This window comes from Adiantum capillus-veneris, chromosome 13 (genome assembly GCF_014529385.1).
Source record: "Adiantum capillus-veneris isolate H3 chromosome 13, ASM1452938v2, whole genome shotgun sequence".
Lineage (NCBI taxonomy): Eukaryota > Viridiplantae > Streptophyta > Polypodiopsida > Polypodiales > Pteridaceae > Adiantum > Adiantum capillus-veneris.
In genome coordinates this window covers 138520483-138532428 of record NC_140943.1, presented here as the reverse complement: position 1 = coordinate 138532428, position 11946 = coordinate 138520483, and the positions used below count along the sequence as shown (strand labels likewise).

General features: G+C 46.1%; 1 protein-coding gene across 4 annotated transcripts in view; it reads right to left on the bottom strand.

The window, feature by feature from the left end:
• Positions 1-1053: 1053 nt before the first annotated feature.
• The window catches only part of LOC147444942 (uncharacterized), a 30867-nt gene continuing 19974 nt past the window's right edge, over positions 1054-11946 (bottom strand). For all 4 annotated transcript variants that reach the window (XM_086527445.1, XM_086527446.1, XM_086527447.1 and 1 more), the window contains exons 5-7: positions 1743-2388; positions 1606-1641; positions 1054-1444 (exon numbers count right to left, since the gene is read on the bottom strand). In XM_086527445.1, coding sequence (XP_086383571.1) covers positions 1230-1444; positions 1606-1641; positions 1743-2388 — 897 coding nt within the window. In that variant the 3' untranslated portion in view covers positions 1054-1229. The remainder of the gene's footprint in view (positions 1445-1605; positions 1642-1742; positions 2389-11946) is intronic.

The window sequence follows — 11946 nt, the reverse complement described above, 5'->3', positions numbered from 1 at the left end:
AAAAACACACTTAGCTTGGAGAAGACGAAGGAAGCTCAAGGCACTCAAGGGGGGGGGGGGGGGGGGGGGGGGGGGGGGGGGGGGGGGGAGGGGACACAAACTGATAACATGGCACTAGAACTACCGCTCAGTAAAAGAGAAGGGGATCATGAAGATGCTTATCCGGCAGATCTTATAAATGATGATGGGAATCTAGTTGCTAACATGGCAAATTTGGTCACCATCCTTTTTGCCAATGTGAACTCATAAGCAAGCAATATATAATTAAGCACTTGCTTTTCAAAGCGCTAGCTATTATATCGGTTGCTTTTAAGCCTCATGCCTTCAAGTATGAGGCTCGAGAGTCAATTTTGGCATATCAATGCACGGTTGTACATCTACGAAGTGACTCCCTAACAATCGTCTCTTGGGTTATTTAATATAAAAAGTACTGAAAGGGTCACCATACTAGGGACCCAATGTATTTGGAAGTGGAACTCCACCACTTTATGTCTCGCTTGTAAGTATAATATTCTCTTCTTTCAAGTTCAAGTGTTTGTTGATTCGGTTCTTGCCACTGGTCAAGCCGGTTACATGATTTTTTATTCAACAAATAAGAGACAACGTGAGCACACAACTTGAGATGCCACTCTTAATGCACTACTCTTTTTCGATTGAAAAGAGTACAAACTCATCTTGAAGACACTCAACATACCTGAATGCAAGGAGCTACACCTACAGAGGTTAATGCAAAGATGTGTATCCAGCCACATAAACGAGAAATTCAACCACAGCAAAATCTACTTGCACAACTATTTGTCTTTGGTTTTACAAAACGAGGAATCATCAAATGCATATCTACGTTTGTTCCATGTAGTTAGGTCGGCAGAATGTAACACGAGGGGCATGTTTTGTTTTTTCTGGCCCATTTTTAGCAGCTCAACATTGTTTCAAGACATAATAAACACTTCAAAAACTAATCGTGAGAAAACTCCTGTGACATTCTTTCAAGACATCAACAATTCAAGACTAAATGATGACAGTCTTCAGGATGGAGGTGATGTGATAAGACTCTTTGGAAAGCATGAAACTTGTCAACTGAAAGTAACCGTTACAAACCTTGTCTATTTACCACTGGGTCTTGCCATCAAGTCAAAAGAAAAATGTCGAACACCTTTGATTATGTACAAAAGATCGATGCTTCAAGCCACCACTAGTTGTGTTCGATACTTTGACAGCCGTTGTTGCTATCAATATTTGAACTTTTTGAATCCTTTGAACTTTAGGCGCTTCCCGAACATTTTGTTTTTCTTGTGCTTATAATAATGACCATGCATGGGATAATGCGGCTGGGGATGACCGTAGTGATACATAGAATGCTTTGGCATCTTCATCTTGTGATGCTTGTAATGCTTCCCTGAGGATGAGTGACCCACGTACATCCCAGGAGCGTAGCTACCATGTCCTGTGGCAGATGAACCAACGAAATAATTTATGAAGCTTACATAGATTGTCGCCAACCATTGCTACTTAAATTCCTTCTGTGCTTAATTTTGCACCTAATGCCCTTTCCATATGTCATCAGATATAAACATGGAATAACTATCAAACCAGAAGCAAACTAACCAGGATGAACGGGATAAGATGCTTGTGGTGGATATCCTGAAACACCAAAATAAAAATAAAAATTTAGATGAATGCTTCCAAATTTGCTAGAGCAACGGGGGCAAATTTACTTCAGCTTTACAGCTAGAAAACTATACCATAAGGGGGATATGGTTGTGTCGGTGGGTAGGAATGAGTTGGTGGGGGATATCCATATGGAGAAGGCGCAACGCTATATGCTGCTGGGGGATATGCTGGAGGTGGAGGATAGCCTCCCGGTGGTGGGCCATACTGCGAAGGATAGCCATGTGGGGGAGGATAACCACCACCGTACATAGCTGGGGGTGGATATCCATAAGGCATATGGGAGTGATGACCTTTATCCACAGTATCACCCAGGCCTCTCATAGTTGTGTTAGATGACTCTTTCCCTTCTCTTTCTTTTGAAATGTTCGACTCACCAGTTGATGAAGAAGGCTTCTCATAGTCTGGTGGATATGCATCTAGTTTGGGAGGATAAGGAACGGGGGGGTAGCTATCTTTGTAAACATCTGCTGGAGGTGGGTACGGTGATGAACTGGGCTTGCTTCGCTCTTCTACTGTATTCTGAGGAGGATAAGTAACAGGTGGGTAAGCAGGTGAGGAATATGGCTCTTTCCCTTGACCTCTACCAACTGCCAAACTTGAGAAAGCACTGGTGACATCCTCATAAGAAGATGCTGTGTGAGGATATGAGGCATAACTATCATTTCTTCTATTCTTTGCCATATCGTCGGCTGCAAATGAAGAGTGACTCTCACTTTGCTGCACAAAAACTCCATTCCAAATTTGATTAGAAAAAATCCTTCAACTCAGGTTTGATTGTACAGAAGTGAAGACCTTGCAACCAAGGTGCAATATGAATGAGCTGTATAGGGCTTACAAACTAAGGAGAAAGGTGCCCACTAAAGTATAACAGTCTTCTCTGTGAGCTGGTGGCAGCCGTACCAGGCGGTTTGGGGGGCGGTGTTGTGTTAAGGAGTAAGCCAGCTGCCACAATAACCACAAAATCTTTTCCACATGCTGGCAGCGAGACAAGAGTACGAGTACCTGGGTCTGCACCTGGAACCACACTCAAACCTGCACGTGGACCAACACAGCCGTAACTGGCCCTTCTGTGCAATCCGCATCGCTCTCTCACAACCTGCGACACTACGTGCAGGTTGACGTGCTGACACAGTGGCCTACACCTGTGTAGCCTGCTGTGCGTGCTACTTTGTGTCCATTGCATCCTTGGTCACTGCTCAGGTCGTCAAAGACCAGTGACCGCAGCCCACTACCTTGCAGCACCCTGCACATGCACACTTTTCCATGCCACTTCACACACACTAGCATTAGACTTCCACATTCCTCACACACACACACTCAGCTGCACACCCTTTTCACTCACCCTCAATCTGCATGCTCACACGCGCGTGCGCACAACTCTTTTACACTCATTTTCCATCTGCACTCGTACACTCGCACGCACACATATCCCTTTCACTCACACTCACGCGCACACAACAATCCATTTTCACCTTTGAGTTTGAGGTTGACTAGCTGGCTCTACACGGGAAGGCATCAGGAGAGCTTTGGGTTTGGGATTGGATTGCACTGATTTTTAGGTTTATTTGAGGAGCTTCCTCCAGTCTCGAGTAGTATGGCACCATCTTTCAGCATTAACGAAGATCTACAGCAACAGATAGGTGACTGTATTGAGGTTCTCTCTCACAGAGGTCTTACTGGGCGACTCGTGGGATGTGTGAGCGGAGAGTGTGTGAGCCACGCGCGCCGGAAACGTCGGAGAGAGAGAGAGAGAGAGAGAGAGAGAGAGAGAGAGAGAGAGAGAGAGAGAGAGAGAGAGAGAGAGAGAGAGAGAGAGAGAGAGAACACTAGAAACGCAAGTGCTCTGCAATGATTCTCTCAATAACACAATGAATGACTACAAGACCCTAACTGTTCTATTTATAGAATGCTAGGTTGAGGTAGGGCAAAATGTGCAACTGGTGCAAAAAACATAAAAGCCCCAAAAATGGCTAAAATGTGTGCACCCCCCCAGCCAGGCTCAGAAAATGACCGGCTAGACACTGCTAAAAGTGTCCGCCAATGCAATCTACGTGATGTGCGGCTAGCCGTACAAAATGGCGAAGCAACCATGGTGTAACTCTAACATCCCCTCTCACCGGGTGCTGAGATAACAGAGACGATTTGAAGGTGAGAAGCCAAAATCCGCTGAGGTACAGCCTTCGTGAAGATGTATGCTGCATTGTCCGCTGTAGGGACATACTACAAATGAAGATCTCCAACCAAAACCTGCTCCCGAACATAGTGGTACTGCACCTCAATATGTCTTTCCCGAGCGTGAAAGATAGGTTTCTTGGCAATAGCAATGCAACTCTGATTGTCGCACAAAAGACGAGTCATAGCAATATGGAGAAAACACAACTCTCCTAGTAATCTCCGAAGCCATATGGCCTCACAAGCAACATAGCAAGCTGCTCTGTACTCCGCCTCTGTAGAAGATAGCACAACCGTGGGTTGCCTCTTACTACTCCATGAAATGGGTCCCGAGCCAAGTGTGAAAACTACTCCTGTAGTAGAGCGCCGAGTATCTAGATTTCCTGCCCAATCTGAATCGCACCAACTAAGTAAGGTGCAACCCTTGGAGCGACCATAGAACACACCATGGTCCAGGTGCCGTTGATGTACCACAAAGTACGCTGGGTACACTGCCAAGGTTGCTAACGAGGTCGGGTGTTGAAGGAACTGAGGCCAAAAACTGTGTAACCGATGTCAAGTCGGGAATAGGTCAATCATACGAGGCAGCCAACAACATTCTTGTACTGCTCCAAGTCAATCCATGGGGAAGGATCATCGATATGTTCTCCCAGGCTCAAGAGGAGTGCCAATCGGTCTGCAGCCTGTCGTCTGGAAGCTCTCCAGGATAGCCTTCGCATACTTCCGTTGAGAAAAGAAGATGTCGTCTAGTGTCTGAAAGATCTCGAGTCCAAGAAAATAGTGAAGAAGTCCAAGATCAATCGTCTCCAAACGTGTCTGCATAGCTTTCATGATCGACTTGATCTTGCTGGTCCATGAGCCTGTGAAAATGAGATCTTACACATAGACAATCACTATCGCAACCAAAGAGTCATCAGAGACAACATAACAATTGGAATATGATGAGGCTTGTCGTAACCCCAACTTCCCAACTTCACAAGAAATTGGTCAAGTGTGAGGTACCACTATCTTCCAACCTGCTTCAGTCCATACAATGCTTTCCTCAACTGAAAGACCCAATCCTCCTCGCCTGGTATTCAAAACCCAGGAGGCTGCTCCACATAAACTTCTTTATCCAAATCTCCGTTCAGAAAAGCACTTTTGACATCGATCTAGAAGATAGGCCAACCAAAGTTGGCTGCAAGAGCAAACACTGTGCGTATGGTAGTCATGCAAGCGATGGGAGCAAAGGTCTTGTCAAAGTCCACGCCTAGTCGTTGTGTGAAACCCCGAGCAACAAGTCTCGCCTTGTGTTTATCGAGGGAACCATTGGCCTTGTACTTTGTCTTGAAAATCCATTTCATACAAACCACCTTCTGCTTGTTGGGCTTGGGAACCAAAGACCAAGTTTTATTCCGCTCGATAGCATCCAGCTCTGTTTGCATGGCACGCTTTCAGCAATCATGCTGGAGTGCTTCCTCCACCGAGGAAGGCTCAACTGGTGAAGCCTGAATCTGGGACATGAGTGCAAAGTTAACGAACTCTGCGCCGTCATAAACTTGCCCCTGCTTGAGGCGTGTAGAACGTCAAGGCTATCCACGTTTTGGCGAGTCTAGTAACTTCGTGACTCCAAAGGAAGAAACCATAGTGTAAAGCCAGCCAAGCACTAACTTCTCCTTGCGAAGTGGGACCGCCTCCATCGGAAGAGAACCATCATCCACATCAAACTCAGAATCTGACATAGCATAATCGGGTGAAGTAATTGGTTGCGGTGTAGAGGGTACAGGGACAAGTGTAGGGTTACGGTCAGGTGAGGGAGGTGGAGGAGGAGGAGGTAAGGAAGGTATAGGCTTGGAAGTTGCCCCCTCTGCACGTGTGCTGAAAAGCTCCATGAAAGTCACATCACGGCTAACTGTGGTGGTCTTGGCGTCAGGATCATAAAGTCGGTAGCCATCAGACTCTTGTGAATAGCCCAGGAAGATGAGCTTCTTCGACTTGAAGTCTAACTTCTGTCGCTCCTCCTTTAACACATAGACAAAGGCCGGACACCCAAAAACTTGAAAGTGTGAGACAGAGGGCTTGCACCCGTAGTAAGCCTGATAGGGAGTCATGTCCTACAAAGCATGAGTAAGAGAACGGTTCTCGATGTAAACCGCCGTGTTACACGCCTCCACCTAGTAAATCCAAGGTAAAGAAGCATGTGCGAGCATCGCACGAGCCATCTCCATGATAGTCCGATTCTTCCACTCAACAACTCCGTTCTGAGAAGGAGTGTAGGAAGTAGTCAGTTGGTGTTGGATGCCCTCTTACTTGCACCACTGTACAAAGTCCTTCGAGGTAAACTCACCCCCCTCTGTCTGAGCGAATACATTTGACATGCAAGTCCTTCTCCTTTTCGACCATCATCTTCCAAATCCGAATGAAACTGAAAGCTTCCGACTTGAGCTTTAAGAACGAAGCCCAAGTGTACTTGCTGAAGTCATCCACAAGCAAGAGCAAAAACTATGAGCCAAAAAATAAAGGAGTGCTCATCGGGCCACATAGATCAATGTGAACAAGTGTGAGTGGTGTCGAAGCTCTCTTGAATGCCTGCTTCGGAAAGGCAACCCTGTGTTGCTTGCCCATCTAGCAAGCCTCGCATATATCTTATGAGGATCGTATCATTGGTAAACCCTCCACCATAGAGGTCCTAGCAGCTTGTTGAAGCTGCTGATAGCATAGATGTCCAAATCATGCATGCCATAGAGAAGAAGACTCTGTGGTAAGACGGTATAGAGATCCGTCGCGCTCACCGCTGTCAAAGAGTTGGCGGTCTTGCCAGGAAGGCGCCGGGCCTCTAGCTGTGAGGGTTTGTGGGGAGACTGTGAAGGCTTTCACTTAAGCAAGCTTAGTGTTTGTAGCAAATACATTGTGTGTAGCCATTGGAATCTTACACGCAGACAAACACATACGCACACGTGAAACCCTCAAAACAAAACAAAGATGAAAACATCAAGGCTTTGATCGTATCTAATCAAAGGTAAGATGAAAGGGTTCACTAATGTATTTATAGCAGCAAGTCGTTGTGCTCCAAATAGACTGCGAATGGTTCTTTGAAACTGTAACTTAGTGCTTACAAAGATGTAGATGTTTTGCCTAGTGATAGGAGTGAGCCTTGTGTACAAGTCTTCTTGGTTCATAGTAATATTAAGAAAGCAAGACTCGACCCCTAGAGGAGAATAAATATGTGCACATCGAAAGAATTAGAGTAGTCTAGTAGTGGCAAAATAAAAGGACGTGGAGAAAGAAGAATTTCTCGCAATCTTTCCGGCCCAAAGAGTGCCCAAAGAGTAACACAATTCTCTGTTGAAGTAAATTTTATGGCTAATACAAACGTTAATCCTAATATTTTGCACAAAGTGAAAGGGTTGAAAGGTTACACCATTGGGATTATTCATCTAAGAAAGTTTAGAAAGCAATCAAACAATGGAGGAAAGAGATAAGAGAGAAACAACCAACACACAAAAACCCACACAAACTCAAGCCAAAGAAGTGAAGCACACCTCAAGACTTTGTGGTCTTGTAGCCAACTTGATGAAGTAGAAGATGAGTAGTAATACCCAACACCGTTTGCGAGCCACCAACAATGCGTTTTTATTGATGAAAGAAGGTTACATAGAGTGTATATTACAAGTGAGGACATAGAAGGCTTGACGCATGAAGTAGCAAGCTCAAGATGTGTTGGGCTGAAATTGAGAGAAAGTTTCACTCAAGGAGATGGCTAGGAGGTTGGGTGATGGCTTGATTGTGGGGATTGCTTGAGCACTTGATTGCTTGATGCCCAAGTGAGAGGCAAGAGGCTCTATTTATAGGTGAAGTTGCCCCTTGAAGAAGATATTTGCTTAGAAATATCCAAGGGATTTGTGTGACAAGTGTCTATCTTTTCAAAATATCTTGAAATTATCTTCAAAGTTTCTAGATCTTTCTCTTCAAGAAATATCTAGAGGTTCTTCTACATCTTTCTCCAAATATCTTCTCCTTGCCGCCACATGTCAAGGGTTAAGCCTCCAAGAGTTGTTGAGCTATGGTGGGAACATATGCATAAAGTAGCTTCATAAAAAATTGAGAGAGAGCTTGGCATACATCATGGATGACATCAAACAAACTCGTAACCACTTTTCTAAGGGATTTTTCGAGGTCCATAATCACTCCAAAGTGCACCTACTATGTGTAGAATGACACCTCATGGGGTATACTATGACTAAGGCCACTTTTGGCCATGCTACACATGTCATATGCCACCTAGGATGCTTAGTAGATAGGAGATATGTTTTATAGGCTCATTTCCTCATGGCTCCAAGAAGAGGTTGACAAAGAAGCCCGGGATCATAGGACGAAGCCCATTCCCAACGAGTGACACATCAGACTTCGACTAGCTTTTTGCATGCTAAATAGAAAATGCATATACTTATGCACACTTAAGGCATACACATAAAATCTATAATATTGTAGGGCTTAGCTTCCGTTCCCACTATGCACGTGCCACGGCACGACACTGTGTGCAAGAACAATACCTATCGTAGAATCAGAAATGGTCATTGTGTCACTCGACACAAAGAGGAGATTATAGGCCATGTCCGGAACGTAAAGAGCCTCCACTGAACAGAACTTCGGGTCTAAGGTAGAACGGAAGAGGGTAATCTAGCATGTGCCAAACACTAGAATGTCATGGTTGTCACCCATATTGACGGTCTATCCATGAGTCTCCCTGAGAGAGCTAAACCAAGACTGTTGGGGAGTCATGTGAGTGGTGGCTCCACACTCAACAACCCAAGTACCTGATTGCAATGTAGCAAGAGAGTGGTCCGTCGTCGCGACAAGAGCGGTCCTCGCCGTCTCGTGATAGGCTACAACTGCAATTGAGGCTGTCAGTTTCTCCTTGTTAGCCTCTTTGCGCTTCTTCTTTCTGCATTCCGATTCTTTGTGCCCTTTTTTGTGGCAATGGTAACATTCCATGTCCTTGTTCTTCTTCTTCTTACCTTTACCTTTCTTGTTGCCTCCTTGAGTTATCAAAGCTCCTTTTGCATCAACAGCACCTCCCGCTCTGAATGCGGAGTGCCGTGCCCCTCGATCTGTCTGAGGGAAGGGAGTATCTCATCCCAGGTGGGAAAAGAGGTACGTCCAAATGTGAGCAAACTCTGAAAGTAGGGATCAAAGCGTGGGGAAGCTTGAATAGTAAGAGGCCAACCATGCGTGCCGAGGTGATGTCGCCTCAGACAGAGACAAGGTCGTCCCAGAGTTCCTTCATACAGCGGGTCAACCCATCGAGTGAGTTGAAATATGATGCTCTCAATAACACAATGAGTGACTACAAGACCTTAACCATTCTATTTATAAAATGTTAGGTTGAGGTAGGGCAAAATGTGTAACTGGTACAAAAAAACATAAAAGCTCAAAAAATACCTAAAAATATGTGCACCCAGCTAGGCTCAGAAAATGAGCGGACAGACACGTACTAAAAGTGTCTGCCCATGCAATCTACATGATGTGCGATGGGTCGACAGCCCGGGACAATCACTAGCCGTACAAAATGGTGAAGCAACGGTAATGTAACTCCAACAGGATGTTCCTACATAGGAAACAAAATTTGGGAGTGTCTTACTTTGGCGTTAGCTGTCGACGATCATGGCCCGAGTGGAGGACATCATTCTCTTGGACAGAGGCACTTTCATTGCCATACTCTTTATAAGAGGAGCTTGCCTCTACTCAGCCACCTCATGAGCCTGGTGCTGAGAAAGAAACCTGACAAGAGTGCTATCCATCTACAAGTCTTTGTCAGTCTCTAATGAAGATGAAGGTAGGTGAACCAAGCCTGTAAAGGCCAAAACATGTGCAACAGTAGCCGCCTCACTAGAATCCAAATCCAAATCTCACTTCTTCGAGCAACTCTTCATAAGCGTCATCCTATTGTAAACTTGTTCCAAGTGGTTCAAGATAGCTTGAGCATTAGTCATACTTCTAACATGTGTCCTAGTACCTACCGCGTACAATTGAGGAAGATAAAAGAGCAGCCCCTTGCATTGAGCCAATCCGAAGCTCTGCAAGATTCTTCAACTCCCTAGTAGAAATAGACCCGTATGTAGGAGCCTTTGGCCTCTCAATCTCGCCATGCACCATCAAGGTAAGGTCATAGGTCTCCAATATCGCCTCCATAAGCACCTTCCAATCTTGGTAATTGGTGGCATCCAGATTTTGATCCTGTGTAAACACCAGCAACACTAGCATCTTCCTCTCAAGTGACTCATGAACTCTTTGCTATGAGTAAACTTTCACAAACGCTCCAAAGCATCCTCCACTGTATCTACGAATTCTTCTTCAAAGTCCCCATCACAAGAACAACTCCCCGCCACATTCTTCTTCTTCGGTGCCATCGTCAAGACACTTCAAGGTCGCAAAGCAATCCTACATAGACAGGTACAAATCGGGTATCAAGGTTGTAAGCAACCCCATCGAAAGGGATCTCCAGTCTCCTCAGCAAGGGCAGGTACACCAGCCGAAATCAGTCCAAAATCAGTCCCCCTCTACCGCACAAAAATCTCCAACTGGCTGGCTGAAAATCTGCAAAGGTACCCGGCATGAGCCATCGCACTCGAACCACCTTGAAGCCTTCAAAACACAGCCCAGATCTCATCCACTCCACGCTGAAAATCAGCAAACCAACTGAAAGACGCAAGTACACAAGGGTTCTTCGCAACAAAAGTGCTACAGAGATAGACCAGTCCTCCCTTGATGCAAAAACACTGGTCCAAGGGTACACAACTGGCACTTGCCCATCCTCATGCTCCAGATCCACTAAGCATCGTCAATCGTAGGCTATGATACCATGTCAAAGTGCAACGGAAGGCGTGGTGACAAGGGGGAGAGAAGGTTGGTGACAAGGTGCCTCGGAAGAGGGGGGGGGGGGGGGGGGGGGGGGAAGAGAAAAAAATGCTAGAGAAAGAAGATGGAGAGAGAGAATGTGTGCTCAAGCCCCACGGGGGCAAACTCTGCTATCACAAGAGAGACTACAAGGCTCACAACTCTACACTGCCACAATGGGTCCCCAACAACCCCCCCCCCCCCCCCCCCCCCCCCCCCCTCCCGCGCCCTCCGCAGCCTCCCTCTGTCAAAGGAAAGTCACAATACTGCCCGACCCACCTTCTCAATAACCCATGTCAAATAAATGCGAATATGTCAAAAACATAAAAATAGGGCGTCCAAAACAAAGGCCGCGAGTGGCAAGACTAAAGGAAAGCCTCACAAGGCTGGGCATAGCCACAAAGAAGCCCTCAGTCACAAGATCTAGACCGGAAACCCCAGGAGATGACCTCCAAAACTCTAACAAGCAGCACTCAATACAGTTATCAATCTTCTGTATGTAGAGCCTCCGAAATCACAAAAGATGGTCCCATACTACCTGAGAGAGTATGGCCAACCGAAGAACTACTCTTCCAATCTTGACCAGGCACCCTGACCCAACTCACCCCTCAAAATTGAAACAGACGGTGAAAACTATAGTTAAACGTAAAGAGTGTATATGCAGGGGTGTGTGTGAAGAAAGGGAGGCAAGCTATGCGTGCAGGTTGCGGGCAGCAAAGGAAAACTTTGCGTGCAGGTGGTGGGCAGCATGTGGGCAGCAAGCAGGGGCAGTGGGCAGCGTGGGAAAGCAGTAGAAACGGCAGCAAGCAGCGTGAAGGAGAAGCAAACATCGCCAGGGAGCGGCACACGGCAGGCCGCAGGGGCGTTCTTAGGTCATCACCACCAGAGGCAGTCGCCGACCTTAGGCAGCACACCAACAAAAAGCGCTCTGATGCACACCACATGTGTGCTGCTGCTGTCCAAGCTTTGTGAAGGAAGGTTACAGGACCTGAGGATTAGGGTTAGGACTAGTGACACAGTTCGATTAGGGTTAGACTTTCACACATAGGTCACGATGTACGATTCATGCAGCCAACCACAATGATCTCCAAGGGCAGAGAGGTGACAAGAAACCAGTAGGGTAGTTATAACTACACCAAAGAAACAACCATCCATAATCTGGGCTAGAAGCCTCCAACCAGTGTCAAACTGCCGCTATAAGGCGAAGAGGAGAAAGAAGCCGAGTGC